The 22,086-nt window shown below is 49.5% G+C and overlaps 2 protein-coding genes across 2 annotated transcripts in view; one reads left to right on the forward strand and one right to left on the reverse strand.

Moving 5' to 3' along the window:
• LOC144468606 (LON peptidase N-terminal domain and RING finger protein 3) overlaps nt 1–16,924 on the reverse strand; it is a 32,534-nt gene extending 15,610 nt beyond the window's left edge. Inside the window, exon 1 of the mRNA XM_078178201.1 lies at nt 14,583–16,924. Coding sequence (XP_078034327.1) covers nt 14,583–15,153 — 571 coding nt within the window. The 5' untranslated portion in view covers nt 15,154–16,924. The remainder of the gene's footprint in view (nt 1–14,582) is intronic.
• The window catches only part of LOC144470276 (uncharacterized), a 297,327-nt gene that overhangs the window by 103,579 nt on the left and 171,662 nt on the right, over nt 1–22,086 (forward strand). The gene's annotated exons all lie outside the window — the stretch shown is intronic.

A 22,086-nucleotide genomic window follows, 5' to 3' on the forward strand; every position in this document is an offset into this window, starting at 1 on the left:
GACGAAATCATGCGTTTTCCAGCCGATCGATCCTCGCTCGGCGTCCCGCTTCTTTTCCAGCATTGGGGACGCCCCGGAAAACGACGACGCGACGCCGACGCCGACGCCGACGCCGACGCCGACGCCGTAGCTGGTGTCGACGCCTTCGTCTCGCGCGCACCAAAAATGAAAATCCACGGCGCGTCCGGGCCAAGAGGAAGCGCATCGCCGGATCGTCGCAATAATTGCATCGATCGGTGAAACGATGCATCATCGACCGTATATACATCTATATGTATATATTTATATATGTATATATACGTGTGTACCGCGCACGCATACATATGTACGTACGAACGCCGCTCTTCGTCTCCTCGTTAGATAATATAACGATGGCCGTAGCAGCTACGGCCGGGGCTCTAGTGTCAACGTAACCATTTATATAAATCTATCGTTACGTAATCAGTCGGCCGATCTCTACAACCAAATAGATTCGGCCCGTGCTGCCGTTACGCGACGCGCATCGGCTACCTACGCGTTCTACCACTGCTATTGTTGTTCTCTCTCGTCTGATCCTTCGAGTTTTCGTTCGGTGTCGTATCGCTGTTTAAGCGATTCTTTCCTTCGCGGCATGTACCGGGTGTCCGAGACGGTTCGAACGGCTGCTCGTGTCAGCGAAGCGAGAAAAAGGCCGGCGGCGGGAAACGCGGTAACCGATACAAGCCAATTTCGATGAAACCGACCTAGCCAAGGATTTGGCCGTGTCGTTTCGGTCTCGCATCTGTTTCTTACTCTGGTCGATCGATTTATTAAAAAAACGACGCCTCGTCGAGCGTAGTCCATGACGATACGTTCGGCGTTATATACGGGCGACGTCAACCCTTTTATACGAACCGACTCTCCAACGTAAAGGTTTATAAATAGCAAACGACGGAAGCTATCAAAAAATAGTTCAAAGTCGTATCGTGTTTCCGAGCCCATAGCCGTCTACGAAATTTTGTTAGAAAAGTACGGTTTCTCATTTCTTATTTTCGCAGCGAAACGATCCTTCCCCGAACAAATTTTTGCACAGATTTAAAAATAAGAAGAACAAGGCTAAATGTCCTCTTTCTACGCGATTCGTTGCTTCGTTCGAAACGATAGTAGCGCGTCTTCCAACCGAGAGAGTACCGAGCGAATACGAACTTGGCCTAACAACGAATGTTTCGTGAAAATTGATGCAACGTGTTAGAGAATGTTAACGCTTTCCAGCGATTATTAATATAACAAACAATTGCGTAACACGCAACGATTATAAATCAAAGAAATTACTTCGAGACAAGAAGGAAACACGAATATTACAGATTCTACGTTATAATGGTATGCAAAGTAAAAACAATAGCTGAACAGAATAAAACAATAGATGCCGTAAAGGTGCTTCTCATCGCTGCAATTGACCGAGCGCATAATTCGTTGTACGTTCCAGCGAGGCATAGCAAGAGCCAAGAGCCAAGAGCCCGCAGGCCTCCCCGTCGGTCGACTCCCGACGACTTCAAATTGATCGTTCGAAAATGAATCCTTTTATTACGTGTCCCATCTGTAAAGACGCGTTGCGGCGAGGCGAGACGAGACGGCGATCGATAACCGCGATAAAAGTTTCACCGAATATTACGATCGATCGAGGAGGAGGATAGAGAACGCGATTTTTCTATAGCGGCCCGAACTGTTACAGGTGTTTACGCGGGCCGGTAAACTTGGCAACAAGTACGCGACGGGAACGCGTCGAATACGTGGAACGATTTAATCCTGTCAACTCCAGATTCAACGTGGAAACGAATAGGACGCGCTAAAAAATTGACGCGGGCCGCGCGTTTACGAGAAACTCGGTGCGGAAAGTATCGCGCGATGCCTCGAATCAGAGAAAACCGCAAATAAACCGAAACGGGAGCATTTACGCGACGCGACGCGACGTTGCTCGCCGCCGTTCTTTTCTTTGAAAAGAGAACCTCGAGTTTTCCGTTCGTTTCGAGCAGATATCTGCGCGTCAATTTTCTCCCTCTGGCCGTCTTCCAACATCTCCCTCGATGGAATTTACGCGCCCTCTTCCTACTCGCGTACCCTTTCGATCGTTTAGCCCCTTAACACCGTACGCTCGCGCCGTACACTGCACACCATCGTTCGGAGACGAGTCACGAAAACGCGAAACGGTACGTTGCATTGCTCGAAAAATACATTGAACCGATCACAAATGAATGTCGAGTGAGTAAGAAACGTGTGGACGGTTTTGCTCGCAAAGTTTCATTCGTTGAATGTACCATATACGTATATTTGGTAAGAGGAAAGATTTGAAAAAATGAGAAAGGCTACGTGGACGCGCGCGGTCGGTGCAGCTGTAACTCGTTGCTAAACATTTATGGACGTACGATTACGCGACGATTGTTTATCGAACGACTCGTCGGCGAAACGTGGTCGAACAATGTAGAAATTGCTTGCGAATGCTTTACGTAACCGAAACGCTCGTAAAAAAAGTAAAACTGCGAGGAAAGAAACGAATAGTTTGTATCGGTCACAACGGGTGGATGATCGGCAGGCATCGTGGTTCCGGTTTCGCCAGGAAAGACCGCAGATATGCAAACGCGACCGCGATATTCTTTTCCGGCCGACGCCGCAATGATAAAGGGAACGCTGTTATTCGGTTCGGATGTTGCGGCCGGTCGCGATCGATCCACGCCTCCGAATACATACTGGATGCTGCCAGACAAAAAAAAACTCTTGCGCTTGTTTCGCCGTCGCGAGGTCCTGTCTCGCGCTCGTCGATAGACACCATGACACCGTCGACGATGCAAATAGACCGTGGATCGAGAAAAGGTGCAAATACCGGCTCGTCCCTAAACTCGTGTGAAGAAAGGAGAACGCGAAGAAAGGCGAAACAACGATCGGAACGAAAGTCGAACGGCCGTGTAAAATGGCAGAGAATACGGAGCGGCCGGGCACCGTTACACAGGAAACCGATTTCCTTCGGCCTGGATGCAACGATAAGAGAGTAGCAGTATCCGCGACGCGTGCAAGCGCCGCCAAAAATAAATCCGAGTCTCCGATGCCGCGCGATGGACCCACGGCCGCGGATAAATGGCAAATCGCCAGGAAACCGCCAAGTTTACATAACAGAGAAGTTTGACAGCACGATGAGCACGTGACCGCGTCCGGCCTCTATCTTATCTCGGCAAATATGCCTCCTCGGCATGTACACGGCTCTTATTATTCCCTTTTACGTAACTGGCCCGCGCGAGCGAGCGAGCGCGCGCGCGCGCGCGCGCGTATCGACCGGTCACGATTCTATCCCAGATGGTTCACCGCTTTGGGCGTTTCCCGCCAACCAGCCGTCTTCTTTTCACCCTTTCCATCGAAAATCGTCTCTACCGGTGGTGGCGAATCTCGAGCACCGCGAAATCCCGAGCCTCGCGAACTGCCTGCGTAATCGTATTTAGCTAAATTATGTAAACATTCGCAAGTATGTAGGCTCGCGAGGAGAGATAGCTATTTTAGATCCCGTTCGTTTACTATCAATGTTTTAACATCGCTTTCGCGGATACGCATTCGCTTGCCGATAAGGTTGCAGCAGGGTCGTGGTAGTAGAGTCTTCCTACCGAATCTATCCAACGTCGCGTGCGAGATCATTTCGTTACGTTTTTCTTTCGATATCGCTAAAGACGAAACACGGTTGGCTCGCGTCTCAACAATTGTTGAAAGCGCGCGTTAGCGAACTTTTCGATGATGGATGTTGTTTCAAGATCTCCCCGATTCCCCTTAAAGTTTGCTCGTCGCCTTGAGCAAATTTATATTTATTCGAACGCTTTCTTAAATATTGCGGACAAAGTATGGCGATTATCGTAATCAAATAAAAGATAGGGTATGTCAACCGAGTATATAATTACATAACGTCAATATTATAAGGTTCTTTGGCAATTATCATCGTTGAACGCCGTTCTAAAGATTAGAAAAGCAATTGTACAATCATTGTGACGTAACAAAAAAAATCTTACATAATTTCATTATTCCGAGCGTTCGTGGTCGTTTTTCGAGCAGGAAAAATGACAATTTGCTTTCAATGTATTAACGTAAAAGTTTCCAACAGCCCGGTGCGCGGTGCAGCAATTCCAACGCGATCTTTCCATCGGCATATTTGAACGTTCACCTTTGCCATTTTAATCGAGATTTCATTTTCGTTTCGTACGTTTTACCAAGTTTCGGTTAGTGGCCGAAAAGTTGAACGCTTCGTCGCGACCATCTAACAGAGACGGTTTACGTAATCAACTGTTTCGGCACTCTGTCTGCGTTTCCCGTCGAGTTCCATAATTGATCGCTGGTTGTAGCTTTGTTAATTTTATATCGCAGCTTTTCCTGTATTTTAGACGGCTGTTGCAACAGAGTTCAATAGTACTATCCACCTATGATAGCGACAATTTCGCGCGACCGAAACGTTTTCAACGTTTTATTAATTATTCGAAATGGGATTACTCGTCAAAGTCAATTAGTCGCGCTTCGTTATTCGAACATGAGACACGATTTATACGCGCGTGTAACCATCTACTCGACAATTTTCGTTTATAAACGTTCAATTAACATACGTACACCATCGACGGAACATATTTTTCCACGTGTAACGAGCTAATTCGTTGCTCTCGAATTAATCGTCAAAGATTGTTAACGGCTCTCAATTCGGTCTGATTCAGCAATGGGTGTCGCTCCGAGATATCGATTGCCGCCGCCGTCGTATTTATTACCGATTACGTAAAGCCAACGGCCAGCTTTCCTGTTCTTCGGGTCGCGCGAAGGAATATCGTGTGTAACATCGAGCGAAACCCCTTTATCCCACGTTTGTTGACCGAACGCGACATCGAAACGATAACACCAACGACTATTTCGAATTTTGCTCGGCGTTAAACACGACACGACTTCCGCTTTCGTCCGACCATTGAAACTCAAATACCTTTTGCGTATCCACAACGCGAAGCAAGGACCCATGTGTTCCGGTTGCGTAACGAAAAAACACGTGCTCCAGTTCCAGGCTAACCGTGTCATCGAAACGTCGCCTCTAATCGCGATTCGTTCACGATATTCCACCGCGCGTCGAATATTCCGCACCGGGGGCAGATTAGAAAGTCTTGCTTCCTCGAAGCAAGAGCCGCCGAAAAAATCGTCGGCTTTCGTTGCACGTAATAATTACGTTCTCCGACGGAAATTTTACATTTCGACGACAAGTACGCCGCGTGTCCACTCTTCGATTGATAAGCCTTCGGTATCCGGTACAAATCGAATGCAAATCGGCGAATCAATCGATGCAATGGAAAACCCCATAGCGCGCCAGAAGCAGCAGAAACTGGGTTAGATGTTTCGCTAAGGCGTCGCGCGCGTCGAGACGCGTCGAACCGTAGTGTCCGTAATTGGAAGAAAAAAGTCTCGAACGATCCTTCGAGAAGTGTGTTAAAGGGAACCGCGTTCGCGCAACGGGTTCTACGCGGGACGCGAACGAACGAGGAGAAAAGGAAAGATAGAATGGGCCCAGTTCACGATCCACGAATGAAAATTGTGATCGGCTCTCTACATATTTGGATAGTTCTCGCCTGCGGGATCGATCGATCGATCGATCGATCGGGCGGTCGGTTGATTGGTTGGTCGGTCGGTCGGTCGGACGCGGCAGGCGAGGAACGTGCGTGGTCTTTCGAAATCGCAAGTGCCGATCAAACTTGGTTAGTTAATTGGTCGTCGAGAGAACCCAAGTCGTCAGGTTTCATTTCTAGTGTTTTAGGTTTCCTCGATGGACGGACGGACGCGGACGGACGAACGCCCGTTCCACAGTTCTCCAATTACTAAGGTAATACAATGTTAGGAAATCTTTTCCCGTTGCACGTTGCACGTTGCACGTTGCGCGTATCGCGTTAACGCGACGAAGAGAAATATGTATATTATGGCAACTTTGCGCAATTCGTGCAACTAGAACGATCGCACCGCGTTTCTTCCAAAAATGTATAATCGATTAAATATCGTAATCGAAAGAAGGAACGCCAAATGATTTCCGCTTTCACAAATTCTTGTAAACAACGACGATGATACTTCCCAGTAGCTTCGTATACGTCTAGAATTGCAAAATAGTTTGTCGACGACGAACAGCAACGGGTCGAGCCAAGTCCTAATCACTTGTCGCAAGTAGAAACTATAACCATCGAATAGACGCATCGAGGAATCTAGCGAAAGACTGGCTGGCGGATTTCGACAAATTGTGATATTGAAATCTCGTGAAAGCGAATCGTTGTACAGGAAACGGTTTCTCGCGTTTCTCGCGTTTCTCGCGTTTCCACGTTGCTTTAACACGCGTTGGCGCCCTCTCCCCGGTTTCGTTGCACCATCATTCTCCGCGAAGCTTTCCTCGAACAAAGGCAAAATTGGTTGGGTGTCGAATCGCGTAGCGTCGAGACGGCATGGGATCGTTTCCGAAGATTAGCAGGATCGTTGGCTGATGGCGTTCCTTTGAAAATAAGACGCCCCGTCGTCGTTATTCGGCACACGAAAGAAGTCGGTTTACCGGATTAAACGATGAATCACGCATCAACGAGCACATTTTGCGACCCGACGCGACCAATGAGTAACAACTTGGACGGATCCCTTACGTAATGCGATTTTGTGGCGACGAGTGGGCGACGCGCGTGTACGCTATCGAACCTGACACATCCGAATCCGGATCGGTTCGACTTTTACTCGAAGAAATTTTCGACGACGCCGCGTAGCTCGCCCTCCCCTCTCCATCTCGTGAAAAATACTCGTAAATATCAATTTTTAATCTCAAATCGCATTTGCATCGAGAATTTTTCGGATATTACTTGAAACGAGAGTCCGTTGAAATCGTTCTCTCTTACGAGCCGATTCCCACGTGACCGTGGAAAGCGTCGGTCCTCGTCGATTCGATAAGCTCGTGTCGCTCGGTTGGAGTCGCGCGGTATCTATCGTAAATCCGCAAGCGCGTTTCGATTATATAATTACACCGAACGAAATTAATCCATCGCGGCGCACAGGATTCGTGTCAAGGCGAGAGTAGCTGCCGCGATGCTTTCCCGATGCTCTCGAGGTTCGAAGTGTCGCGATCGAGGAAGCGTCGAGAAAATTGACGCCACGTGCTCTGTATCGGCAATTAACCGATCTCGATGCTCCATCGAACGGTTGAAACCACGATGATCACCGTCTCATTTTCACGATTTCTTACCTTACTTTTCGAGGTCGACAAAGGCGGAACAAAACTATTTAGTTTTGTGTACTACTGGCTCTACTCTTTTCAACTACTCTGCGTTACTCTTTTTAGAAAGAAACAAGTCTACGTATAGGACCGATGTCAACGGTATTTCCCACGTCGTTGCACCGACCACCACCACCACCACCACCACCACGCGTTTCCCTGTGACTCATTTTGTTTTCTCGATAAAGTCGCGACGCGAGGCTAGAAATAGCGTTATGTAAACGCGTAGCGCGTTGTCGCATACGATATTTCGTCGGGCGAATAATCGCACGCGTTCGCGCAACGCGTCGCGCATCGGACCGCCGCGGCGGCGCTACGCTCTCGTTCAATTTCATCGGTCACGTGCGTGTTCAATCATAATTACCGGTCGGAGTGTATCGGCTGGCGGAAAATCGCGCGACCACGAGAGCGCGATTCGCCGATGTTTCGCGAGCGATTCGATTTAGCTTCGACGGGATTTCGACGGGATTTCGACGGACAACGGCGGAGCGATCGAAGCAAAGAGATTCGAGACTCGGTGTGCATCGTCGAGATTCCATCGCTGGAACTAGGTCACAACCTCGATACTGCTCCGATGGTACCCATCCATCCGTCAATCGAAACTCGACCCGTCCTCCCTCTCTCGCGTTGCCGCGATTAAAACTGTCTCTGACACGGTTCTCCTTATTTATTTTGATATTCGTTGGGCGTGGTTCGACGACCGAGGCACCGGTAAGAACAAACGAAGAGAGAACCGCGAGAGTTGACACCCACGCGACCGCGCATCGTTCGTTGCATTCGTCTACTACTATGTATGTATGTATGTATGTAATTGGAATCGGCAAAATTCAACCGATCGGCCAAGTCCGTGTTTCCAATTGGTCGACCTCGATCGGCTGATCGTGGCCCTGACACGATGCGTCGTTCCCGTTGCTCTCTTTGCGAATCGCTTCGATACCGCGGATGCATGCGTCCTTGGTCCCTGGCGCTCTTTAGAATTCACGGTCGCGTCCTCCCGCCGCCTCCCGGCTTTCTGTCCGAGATAAAGGTAAGAAGGAATAGAGCGCGAGCGTGCCTAGTTTGGCAGCGATCCATATACGTGCGACGAACCCGAGAAACCAGCCGAAGACAAGCCGCGGAAAATTTTCGGCGGGACAAACGTCGTGGAAGCGCCAAACACCATATCCTTTTAATCGTTTGCGTTTCTACGTCGAGGCAGACTCGACCCACAAGAGATTTATTAGATATTTGTCGCAACTCTTTGTTTCCGATGTGTCTCCGATATGCGCGACTCGTCGATGGAAACCGCATCCGTAGGACACATTTCGCCGCCAACAATGTCGATTAATGCGCGCTCGTGTTTATATTCTGTGTAACAAAGTCCGCGGGAGCGGCGTAATAATCCCCTGGCGCTTATCGTGCTCGATAAGAAGGAAAGAAACCATGGGGAAGCGAGAAGAAGCTCGTACGTACGATAAACGGAACAAGAGAGGTTCCATATTGTCGTTACACAACTTCGAATCGGCATACCTTTGCGGTATTCTAAAGTTACAAGACCTACTACTACCGTAACACTCTAATCGTAAGAAGCATTCCGTGTAGAGAGAATCTAACGATTTCACCGTGCATTGGTTTAATCGATATCGTTGAACGAAACTTTAATCGTTTCGATGCACAGCGAACGTTTCCTGCAATCGCTGATCGACAGGTGGAAAAAAATGTTCACCTTTCTACTGACGTGAAACGAAAAAAAAAAATGAAACGCTAAGTGTTAGTGTGAAAAGCTCTAGTAGTAGCAACCGATGACAAAATAAGATTGATCGATACACTAGCTAGCCACGATCGAAGGAAAGAAAACAATGGAACCGAATTGTCTGGGAACTCGAAGAATGTCTCGCGCCGAGACACGGTTCTCAAGAGCGCTACCAGTGTGACCATTGTCTTCCAAGTATTTTCAAATCGCGGTATCCCGTTTCTGCAAAGTGATCTATAATTACCGTTCGAGTGCAAGCTGCACTTTATATAGCACGTGCATGCGACGCGGCGCGTTCGATGACAGAAGCGAGTGTGCTGGGAAAATCTCCGCGCGCCGCCGCCGCCGCCACCGCCGCCGCCAGGCTCATCCAACGCAGAAAAACATGTAGTAATACCGATGCGTGGGAAACGCGCGATGTACTTGGAAATCGTAAAGCAATAAATCCTATTAATCGAGATCTCTGTATGAACGCGCAACGTATCGGGCAACAGGTGTTAAAAAATTCTGGACCGATCCCGAACTCTTTCGTACGCGTTCTATCTATCGGAATAGCCTGCCGATAGAATTTCCAATTGTCGCGATACGCTGAGCGAAATCTAAGCGATCAACATTCTACGTTGGCATCTACGTAGCTACGTAGCATTTTTCCTAGCACCGTCCCGAAAAAATAGAAAAATTTCTTACGTAACAAGGCTAAAGAATCGCTTAGGACGTAGTGGGATTAAAAGTGTGCAGAATTAAGTAAAACACGACCAACTAGAATTTATGGAATCGAAACGAATCGACCGCATCGAGTGACGAAGGAAAGTTTAGCTCGTCGCTGCTGTAGAGAAGAAATTAAAGTTACCGTAACCGGCTGAAAGACCAGGTGGACGGCGCAGGTGCAACTTGAGCAAAGAAGAGATCAGGGCTACGAGTTTCGCAGATGGCTCATTCTCGAACTACGCGATTCGTTTTGCTTCTTTAAATTTAGTTTCTGCGTTGCCGAGGCTTACGTAATTTTCGTATTGCAACTGCATCGCGATAGACTGGCTGCCGATAATATGGTTGTACGATGCGTTTTCGGTTCGGTTCGGTTCGGTTCGGTTCGGTTGTTGGGCGACGCGTTCCGTGTCGCGGGAATATCTTTGAACCGTCTCGTATCGCGCAGCCTGATTCATTCTACGGGGAAAATAAGCGCCGAAAGCTCCTTTTATAGACGATGGCATGCCTCACCGTGGGCGATCCGCAACTCAAAAATAATCTCTAGGTGTTGTCAGAAATCGTTGCCACGCGTTCGCGTCGCTTCCAGTCCATAGAAGCGCAGGCGGTGGAAACGGCGATGGTTGTGTAACTTTCGGAAGAATTATATAAATGTATTTCGTTCTAGTTTGGCGAAGATTAACTCGTAAATTGCCGGTTACAATTTCGTGGCTATCGTTACGACCAATAACGTCAAAGGTAAATGCGTTGCTAATTTAGCACGACTCGCTGCGGCATAAATTCCCTCGGATTTCTGTACTCCCTATTTCTGTTCTCGACGCAGTAAGGTACACTGAAATCTTGCTTCACCGGCTAACCACTGACAGACACGCTCGTCTTTTCTCACGGTGGCGGTCTGCGAGATCGCGGACACCGTCGCGCACCGTCTCTCTATCGGATATCGTTGGTAAACGATTACCAAGAACAATGACGCGTAGCCGCGCGATAACGCCGTAAGCCGTGCTTCGTGACTAATCGTCCTTGCCGAGATCGTCCTCGTTATCTTCGTCATCGGAGATTACGTTTTACGACGACGACGACGACGGCTTCACGGCCGGTTCGACCATTCTTTCGTCGCGCGTAACGTTACCCACGCGACGACTCGACTCGAGCAGAGTGCGTGCAACAATTGAAAAATAGCCGCGACGCTATCGTCGTGGAATTTAACCCTCGAACATTGTTCCAATACGCGCGCGCGATCGAGAAAGTGCGTAGAAAGAAAGCGCGAATAGTTGACCGGATTCGGAAGAATCTATAGTAGTCGTTCAACGATTTCGTTTCAACGCAGAAATCGCGTTGCACCGCGATCCCGTTCCCCGGGTGTACTCGCGAACTAGCAACGTCAGACTGGCGTTGGTTCGCCAGAATATAGAAAGCGCGGGTCGGGAACGAAACGGGTCTCGCGTCGTGTGAGAAAGCATAATAAAGTGTACGCACTGCGTCTGCTTGAATTCGTGCTAGATTTTCCGTGACGGATGCGAGTATACGTGGCGCGCACCAGCCAGAGTAAACCGAGTCTTTGTGTTCTCGGTACGCGTAACGTGCCTCGTCCAATGGACTGGCGGCTCGAAACAACCTGGTCTCTCTACATTCTACGCTCCACGCTCCACGCTCCACGCTCCACGCTCCACGCTCCACGCTCCACGCTCTACGCTCTCCCCGAACCTCTTTCTCTCCGTCTCCCGCAGCATTATATAAGAACCGCCTCAGACTGGCCGTGAACTTACCGACGTCGTCGTCTTCGTGTTCGAACGCAGCCGCCACCGTCGCCGTCACCACCTCCCTTGCCTCCTCTTTTACCTCCTCCTTTACCTTCTCCTTTGCCTCGTACCTTTACACGCGAGGAACCCGTCCCGTGCACTTTGCATGCACCAAACAGGGACAAGGAATGCGATCGATTCGGTTATTCTTTCCAGTAGAATCGAGAGAATCGCTTTACCTGCCGTCTACAGCCTCGTCTTATCTTCTCCCTCGGTAACCGGGTCCTACGGACAACGTTCTTTCCACCGCGGCGTGTTGCGCCGCATCTTCGGCTCCATTCGCCGAAAGCCCTTATCGATAACACCGAATTGACGGCAACGTTTTATTGCTTCGGGGCTTTGAACCCCCCGTGTCGATAACCGGGTACACCCTTGGTTGTTACGCTTGAAAAATCTTCGCGGACAAATACGTTTGCGTCCGCGTCTGTCCGGGATGAAATTTACATTTAACCGGAGCGTAGTATGGTAGTATAGCGCATCTTATATTACCGGTCGTTCGCGTTGCCAATTCGCCGTCAAAATATTTTTCAATGGCATTTACTCGGTGATATTTACACTGCTCGCGCCGCAGTTCCCATGAAGAATGTTTCAACAGAGGTTAGCGACTGGTTGCGTTAATATGTATGGAGACAGCGAGAATACAGCTCTACAGAAATAGCGATGCTTCGCAGACGTTTACAAAAGAAGACAGCGGCGAACCGCGTTTATTAAATTATCTTGTCGATCGATGGACAGGTGGCGATGACGAATCAATTTTATAGGGAATCGTTTCTCTCGATTATCTTTGGAACAAGTCGCACGCTGTAGCAAGACACCAGAAATTCAAACGAGCAGCAATCAAGGTCGCTCGATGTTCAAGCGATAGAAAATCGTGAATTACCGAACGTCGTTTCCGAAAAACGCGCGAGCGACGAAACTCGCGCGTAGAAATATTAATGTATATTTCGATGGATCAGAGGTTGCGCAAACTTGTCTGCATCGGAATAACAAATACGTCTGTTTTTTTTTCTCCCTGTCAGAGATGAGTTTTAATCACTCCGGCTTGAGCGGGGTCTGTGGTTGACGACCTCGTTGCAGTCGGTCGACGAGCACAGGCTCCTTTGTCCGGATTCCCAGACGACGAAACGTCTGCTGGACCCGTTTCTATTTTTTAATCCATGACGTTATGCCGTGATTATCGGATGCCTGGACCTCGCGACGCATTACGACCTCGAGGACGGAATTCCTCCGCAATGTCGTACTTTCGTTGGAATTCCGCAAAATTTATCCAAGAATTCGCGAACGGTGTGTCGTGTCAGCTCCTTTCGACCGTTCGCTGTTATATAAGTTCACGCGATCGTATCCAATATGTTTTTAACAACTCTCCGATATCGAAATACACACACACACACATATATACATATATATATAGATAGAACCGATCAGCGGTTTACGACGGTGACAGCGTTTCTCATTATTTATCAAGCAGCTATTCATTTTCAATTAGTTGACAATTTGTGCTTTGTTGTCGAGTCGATAATCGTGTATTCGTAGTGAACGTTTACCTTCTTTACAGCTAATAAAACGATCCGAAGAATCGTCATTATTTCTTCGGTGTTCGTGTAAGCTGTGCCAAATTGATGCATGCGACGGACGAGGATTAAACTAACCATTTCCCTACGGAATAAACAAATTGGATTCGGCATATAAAGTATATAAAGTATCTTCGAACAAACCGTATACTAATTACCGAGGCGGACGACGTTATAAAAACGCGAATCATCGTATAAAGCGAATGACACTACGACTAAAATATCCCTGCTCGCTCTGAACATTTCAATGGAATACCTGGTTTTTTTCTTGCCCAGGTTAAAACTGGCGCATCATCGTTCGCAACGACTTTCTTCTAAACTCATACTTTTGTCTATGACCACCGACAACAATAAATTGTTCTTATTCGGTATCCGTTTTTCTATCTTTGGAATCGATACATGCAAATTAATTCGATCTTCTGCGGTTCGTAACGTTATCCGGATTCGCTGTTTCGTAATGATCTTTATGTAACTACACTTTGTAATCCCTGGCAAGAATTTTAGTAGCTCGAGTGGAGTTTTCTGTTAAACGACCCGCGCGACCATTTCGTTTCGTTTCGTTTCAACGATGCAATCGATGCTTTGTCGATCATGCTTTCGACTGAAAGAAATTTCAACGTTTTTAACAGAAGGAACGCTTTTGTTGGTTCGGCCATCGGTGTAAATAGAAATTAAGTAACATTCGAATGCGACGTTTACTTAGGTGTTTTTGTGAAATCGGAATAGTCGTTCGGTTGCTATAGCTATAAAAGTTTCGTAGTAAAACATGGGGCGACGTAAAGTCGTTCTATTCCGTGGCCTTTCCAAAACCAAATAACGTCAATGTTTGCAATGGTTCGCAGACCTTTGCATAAATAAATTTACATGGTTGCGATCATCAAGAAAGTGGTTCTTTCTCCGTAAACTGTAATCAGAATATCCGCAGTCGTTCTTTATGTAAACGACCGACCGTGCGTTGTCAATGTTCCGCAGCTTGTTTATATCGATGCATCGTACACAATCGCAGCGTTATCCCGGGTCAAGCACGCGAGGAAAGTCTATCGTTTGCGTTAGTATCGTTAATTATTCCGATAACTCTGGCTTTTTTAAGAAAAGCGCGTAGCATGGCTCGATAGAAGTCTATTTTCTTGCATCGATAAGAAAATAAAAATATCTTTTAAATTCTTGAAAATTACTTTTTTTCGGTCGTATCGTCTGTCCAGCTGTAAACAACGCGTACGGTATCAACCGTTAACCAGTTGCGTAGGTTGCGATTATCGCTCGTTTCGATAAAGAGAGCGTAGGTAGATAAAGACAAAGACGACTCGAGAAAATTCCTCGGGGAAACTTGTTATCAGAGATGATTTCGGGGCAGGGAAACGGGATTTCGGACAGCACGTGGCCGATGAAAAGAAGAAGATACCGACCGACGCGCTGCTCCAGCAATAGCCCTCTTGCTGTTGCTAGCGTACCGGTAAACCCGCGCGCGGCTCGAGGTCTCTCCTGGCGAGGCCCCCGAGAGTAATTCCAAGAGTAACACCGTGACTCACCGAGATGAATCGCCAGGTTGTACCTCTCGAGAGCTTGACCCAAGTGTCCCTCTTTCACGAAAGCGTCACCCTCGTGCCTTGCCCTGCTGGCCTCCGCCTCGCGGGGCCACCACTTTTCCACGAGCCTCTGCACGAGCACATTGGTCTCACCCACGACGGCGATCTTTTGTCCGCACGCGCGACAGTTTTTGCCAGGTTCCACGCACGCCTTGCAGCAGGTATGGCCGCAGTTGGTGGTCACCGGCTGGCACAGGGTCCCCTCGCAACACGGACACGCGAACGACGTCTCCACCTTCCTCCTAGAGCCGGCGATCGTCGTGGCGATGCCCGCCACCTCCTCCAGGAGGGCGTTCGCCAAGTGTTTCAGCTTGTCCGCCGGGACTGATCCCACCGCTAAACACCTCGAATAAACACCGATGGACTCCTTGATTCGACCGCACTTGGCCAACGAGTCCCCGTATCCGACCAGCATCTCGAAGCTGGGGCTCTGTTGCTTCAAACTCCGTTCGTACATTTCGACGGCCAGGCTGTAATTACGAGAAGCGAACGCCTCCTTCGCCAGCTCGGTCATCTCTCCCCCTCTAGGAGGGGACCTGCGATGCTATATCCTAGCCCCGAGCACCCGGCGCAACGCGTCGTCGACGGTGTCAACGATGTTCACGCGCGCGCGCCGATCACGGGGTCGGACGCGCGGCAAAATCCCCTCGACGGGTCTAACGAAACGACGCACATTTTCCTTCCTCGGCTGATCGATCTCGGCGACTACACCTTTTCATTCGAGCGGAAACAGAGATTCGGGTCGAGCTCGCCGTCCTCTCTTCTCGGATCTCCGACAAACGAATCACACTTCACTGCATCTCCTCGACGCTATTAATCTGCGATATCAGACACCGCACTGCGCGATAACACTGGTCACGCCAACGATCCGATTCCGTAGCTACGTTTGACAGCTGGCCGACCACGCGGTCGAAGCATCAAAAGGAAACGGCACGCGGACACCGCGCACGGCACGACGGCGCACTCACGACTGCTGGCTTTCTTGTCACCGCTCGCTCGGGCCACTGTCAGAATCGTAAACCAACCGGACAGCCAGCGAGAGGGGTGGTGGTCGCGCGACCGTGGTGGAGGTGGCGGTAGCGACGACGATGGTGGTGGTGGTGGTGGTGGTGGAGGTGATGGTGGTGGTGGTGGTGGTGACGGCGACGTCGGGACGACGAACGGCGTCGGTGCAACCGCGGTGGCAGGCCAACGGCGACGACAGCGCCGTGCGGCGGTTCGTACACCTCCGACTGTTTGCTGCGACTACTTCGAGCGAATATCTCTTGATAACGCGGCGAGGCTTGACTCGGCTCGGCTCGGCTCGGCTCAGCTCAGCTCGAGCCGCGTCGATGCCACGGCTCTACTTTCCGCGTAGGCGTTCGCGAAGGTGTCTGACCACACCCCCGCCGCGAACCGTTAACCAAAGCGTCATCCCGGCACCGTGTAAATCCTGCCTGGATGCTTCATCTTCGACTTCCAGCACAGCCTCCCGAAAACACTCTCTCCCAGAAAATTATCCTCCCGAGCGCGTTACGCCGTTCGATCTCGTTTTCCGTGGAATTTACGAGAGGGCGAAGGCTCGTTAACAACGATGGGTGTCGCAAACGAACGTTTCACCCATCGTGGAATGTTTTCTAAAATGTTTCCGACGCTTCGGATGCAAGGATCGTCATCCTTGCCCGTATCGTAACAAATATCAACAGGCTCCGTCGAGGCGCGTTCCAGTGGTACGGCAGTCGCAGCAGTTATCGAACGGCATCGCGCGTCGTCCTGTTGTCAGCTACTGCCACCACCCGTCGCTCCTCCTCGGTGAAAGCGGCGCGACGGCACCGCCGGGTCGTAGCGGGTCGAAGCGGGTCGAAGCGGGTCGGGTCGAGACGAAGCGGCCTTGAAATCAAAGCGAAGCAACGCCGGAAAGCGTCGCGCGTAAGGTTCCACGGAAATTACGGCAAACGGGTTGGCGCGTGCCAAGCGAGAGCAAAGGTGGGGCGTAGAGAATCGTTTAACCGGGACACTTGTTGTTGCTCTCGTCTTCGTTATCTCTGAACCGTGGTCGGCCAGTCCGAGTGTTCCCGGCGGACGGTCGATGCTGCGAGCCGCTGCTCCTTTTCCGTGAATCACGGCGCGGAACGCACACCGGTGTTGGCCGCCGAATGGAAACTCGCGGATCGAGCGTCGAGATGCGCGCGACCTTAACGCGGGGAGCTTACATAAAGAGTGTCGCGCGTCGGTGCACGAAACGTGGCGGGAGCGAACGGAGTTTCGATTGGATCAATTATTCCACGGGCGAGCCTCGGCTCTCCGGGCTCTAGGAATCTTACTGAGCATGAGCAGTAACGTTGCTCGGTCTACACCGTGGCATTCGGCTTTACCCGGCTGCTAGACGGGCCTGCGTGCGCTGCTCCCCGCGGCGCGCGGTGCGCGTTGCGTTCCTCCCGTGCGCGCGAGCCGGTGCATGCGCTCGAAACGCGCTCCCCGCGCGCCGTTCCCGTTCGACCCGCGTAACGCAGTCGATGCACTCTCGCGTGCGCACGCCTCGACGCGTACCGCAAGTCGTTGGCGGGTATCCGCTCTTTCTCGCTTACCTATCCCCTTGTCCAGAAACAAACGGATTGTCTGGGTCACGTGATCAAACATTCCCGAACCCTTTGTTACCCGATTGGAGTAGAATTCGGTTTGCAAGACGCGACAGAGAAAAAGAGGCAGATACTGTAACGCAACGCGTAGCATTCGACGCCCTCTCGAATAAGAATCGGCAGTCGCGTCCGATCGTGGTTCTACTTTTTCCAAGTGTCTTCCGAGTAAGAGTTGAGCCGTTGAAAATTGCTGCAGAAACGAGGCTACCTAAGAGATTCTAATGCGAAAATACATTTTCCGACGACGCGTGTCTCTTGTAATAACGCTGTAGAAAGTGATAAAGTAATTAATCATCCAATAAATAGGTAGGCGTGCGTCGACGTATCATCTTCCATGGCGACAAGAAAAACGTTGATCGCTCGGGTGTATTACACCGAGATTGCATCAAGGTATGCGGCTTAAGGTACGCGGCTTAAGGTACGCGTGGGTGGAACAACTTGTAATTGTTGCGCATACCGAATATCTCCATATGCAAAACTGTATCCCACCGATTATTCGATCGATCGATAAGCAGGATATTGATCGGTAAATGCAACCAATTCCAGATCCAATACGGCTACATTGATTTCAGCATTAATAACGCGAATCAACGCGTGAAACGAAGAGTGCGCGATTAAGAAGCAATTGGAACGCTTGTCGTAGAACAACCCTATTCTGGCGGAATTGTGGCCGATGAACTTTTTCGTTCAACTCGCGCCGCACGAGCGAAGAGGGCTCTAACCTTCCGCCGCTGGTCGTAACTTACGAGCGTAATTCCGTCCAATGAATCCTAGACTCTCGCATTACCCGCGTTTCGTACGCTCGTAGACCGCTGCACCGAGCGTCGCAAGAACGAACAAACCCTGAATTTTCTGCAGCAGAAATTCGTCATCGTGCCTCGCTGACCTTAATTGACTTTATTTCTTCGCGTTGTAGTTACGCCACCGGCCGCTTCTCTCCCGTGATCACAGATTGATCTAGATCCGCGTGATTAAAAAGCGACGATGCATCGGAAATCTTTTTAAACACGCGCGTTCTTCTGTCGCGTTGATTATTAGCAAACGACATTGGCGCGATCCGGTTGCTACAAGACCGGAATCTAGACTCGCGCGAGTCGTTGCTTCACGTTGTTCCTCGGAACAGCAAAGTTTTCCTGTTCGGCTTTCTCGAAAGCCCGAGGCAGAAATTTGAAAACGGAACGCGCTCGTTCCTCCGCCTTGCGCGCTCATTTATCTGGAAGCTTACGTAAGGTATTTGTGCCATACAAAGAGTCACCTTTACTGATCGCAAAACAAATTGTTAATCATCGAAATACGGCGTATCTCGAGGTTACGTAAATGGTTTACGCACGACAGACACCCGCACACGTACGGCCGTCCGGCGCGGCGTGCTCGCTTCTTTCGCGGACGATTCGAGGAGGACGACGAATTCTATCGGAGAGGCGGCAGCTTCTCCAACAATTTTATTTTTTGGATTCCCATGAATTCGGATTAGAAGCAAGAGCTACTTTCGTATAGAATCGAGCCGAACGAGGGGTTAATTAATAGCCACGGCGCATGCTCGATCAGCCTGGAATTTCATCTTTTTCTCCAAGACCCTCTGACATAATCGCGCGAACCGCAACTTGGTCCATCTGATTTCGTAATTGCTGCGCTTACGTATGTACTCGCGGGAGATCCGATCGTCGAGGAACTAGATTCTCCAATGTTTCACGAGGCATGGCGGCTCGAGAGAGCTGTCTCCGCGAAGCAGGGACTTTCGGGACGAGGTTGCAACACTTTGGCAAAAATGCGGCCAGCAGTCACCTCGCTGCCGGAGAACTATGTTTGGAGGTGTTACGTAAAGCCCCGTCCGCTAACCGATCCATCACCAACGGACCTTATTAGATCAACTATGGACAGCCATCCGTTATAAAATCATTGCTAACCGGCTACGATGCTCCGCTACTGGAATTATCAGCAGCCTCTGGTATCTGCTGAAACGTTGTTACCACGTACCCACCGGCGATCTCGCGCGATCTTTGTACCCACGATTACTTCTGAAACTTTTCAACAGGTATAATCATGTCCAATTCTCCTATTCGACAACTATCAATAGCTTGGCGACCATCTTTTCTCCAAGATCCGAGAAATTCGTTGTAAATTGCTTCGTCTTGTTTTAATTTCGCAGATATTTCTTCGAGCTTGAGGGAGCGACGCAGGCGCGCGCGCGCGCATTTCGAAACGAAACCAACTAAATAAATAATTAACGATTGCACAATATTCTGTACTTTTGAAACGAACCGCCACTGCTGTAAATAGTGAAGCGGATCGGTCGCATCGATTCGATCGGCGGGGATAAGACGCGTTCGCGATTAAAAATAAAAACGGTCGCTCGATAAACACGGATACCCTTTATGTAATGAACGAGCGTGAATTAAACGGAGCGGCAACGAGCTTTAGGCTGTGACTGTTAGGATGCAACGCGACGGTTCGCGTTTTCAGGCGTAATTGAGCCGAGTCGACGACGCCACAAAGTTTTATTCTCGGCGTGGTAAACAATTCGTTTTGTTAGGAGGACCGATCGCTCTGGTCGTGGCTCGTGGAATCAGCATGCGGCTTATGTAATGTTTCAGATAGAATTTACACCTTACATAATTGCGTCGCTCCCGATAGAAGACCGCGATATTGACCGACGACGATGGGGACTGTGTCGAATTAAAAGACTCGATCGCGCGCGGAGAAACCTTTGCGCTCTTCCTTACCGATTTTCGTACGTACCGCCGCAAATTTGTCTAGCTTACGTTCCATTTTCGTACCACTGCTACGAGTAACGACTAACGAATCTATCTAGTGGATTTCGTACGATTAATGGCAACTTGAATTAAACGCGATCGAGGTAAATGCGACAGCAGATTACGAGGAAAATCCTCGCGAGTCACGACTTCCAAAAATTTACGTTCGAGAAAAGGTGAAACGGATTCCGCGATTTCAGGCCAAAATCGAATGTAGCTCTCGTTTGCCAAGTAATTCATTATCAAGGATGCAAAGTCTGTTTACGAAACAGCCTAATGTTTCAGCCTTGTCTAATTATAAGCTGCGCTCGGATGATATTTCTGTAGGAAGGCGCGCGCGCCTGCTACCCAACGATTCCAATTAACCCTACATTAAATATACCAAATCGTTCCGCGAGTGGAAGATCATTGTTGATAGCATGTAACTTCTTTCGATCCTGCTGCAAACAATTACGCGCATTTATGTAACTCGACTATCTGGAGCGAGAATAGCTCGCGAGTTGTAAGTTACATGGTTCGCGAGCAACGGATCGCGCGCTTTAATTGAACTCTTTACGCTGTTACATACGGTACAGATTATCGCGCAGTCGAATAGTCAGATATACGCATCGATGACTATGCTGCGAATAATCACTTATATAAAGGACTCGGTTTTTGTCGACGCGTGTTCGCTATCCTGCGTTGAATCGATGCGTCGGTGGTTGCGCTGCTCGACGAGTCGTAGCCGTTGCGATTGCCGTTTGCGCGATGACCGAAAGAACATCCGGTCGATTTAACGAAATCAGCTGACTCGTGTCAAAATGAAAAAGGTGACACCTTGTATGTACAGCTTGCTTCGTTAGTACGAAATAACGCCACGAGTAGAGAAATTCTGGGAAACTGTATTGAAACTGGCAACTCGATCTTTCTACGCTACTCTGTTCCATTGTATTGTATTTGCGATCGTATAAAAGATTATACATATAGAATTACGCGTTGCTTTATAAGATTCCATTTGCTTTCGCACGAGTTCGAACGATTCTACTACCAGATTCGATATGTCCAAAGGAGGCGTGGCAGTTACGATGATTCCACGTTATATCGGATAACGAACGATAGATATCCTGTGCAACAGCAAATAGAAAGTACGAATCGATAAAAGCTACGGAGATACCGTGTCTGGCATCCGTGCTCGAGCACCATTGTTGACGCTCCTGCCAAGTAGAAACGGTAGGCGATGGACGGACAATGGATCAAGCACGCAAAAGATATTTTTCGACCCCCCTGTTGGTTGCGGGCGAGTCAGCGGCTTGTCTTCGCCACCTGCCCAACGTTCAGACTGCACCTCTTTTCCCCGAGTTTCCTATCGTAATCGAACGACGCGATCCAATGTCAACACAGCTTCGACCGAATCGGAATCAATGTTCCGATCCAAAAAGATAACGATTTCCCGGGAGCCGAGCATGGTTCGCGCAGTCGCCGATATATCGAGGCTGGCGGTAGAGATCGTTTGGCAGCGAACCGGCCTGCGTGCGCATACCTCGAATTCCTCTCGGGCTTGGCGATAAATGTTGTAAAATTCGCGCTTCCTTCGGCCAGGGTTAAACACGTGTTAGCGTCGCACGCCGATCGCCGTTTTCCTGGCTGACGACCACGTGCTTCTCCGCGCTCTACGCTGGCCCGAACTTTACATAACGACGCTAGACCGCACGCGTGCGCCTCACGCACGTGAGTAAGCCACGTATTATACATACGTGGACGAGGCTGTGCTCGCCTGTGTATTTTCGCCTGTGTGCAGATACTATGTACGTCGCGTCGCGACGCGTCGGCTAGAAGTCGCCGCCGTTCGTCGGTATGGGTCTCCGTGCTCGGGAATCAGAGCACGGTTTATGTAACCGGAGATTGTGTTAAACGGAATTCTCTTTCTTCGTCTTCGCTTCTTCCGCAGCGTGCAGCCGTGGTTTTCGTCGCGAACCGTCCGAAATCTCAGAATTCTGATATCGTTCGCACCAGGCATTACACCACAGTCGGTCAAACGACCCTTATTGGGCCAAAGTGAGACAAACTTGTGTCAAACTCGTACAATGTTTCATAGAA

Source organism: Augochlora pura, chromosome 1 (genome assembly GCF_028453695.1).
Source record: "Augochlora pura isolate Apur16 chromosome 1, APUR_v2.2.1, whole genome shotgun sequence".
In the NCBI taxonomy this organism is placed as follows: Eukaryota; Metazoa; Arthropoda; class Insecta; order Hymenoptera; family Halictidae; genus Augochlora; species Augochlora pura.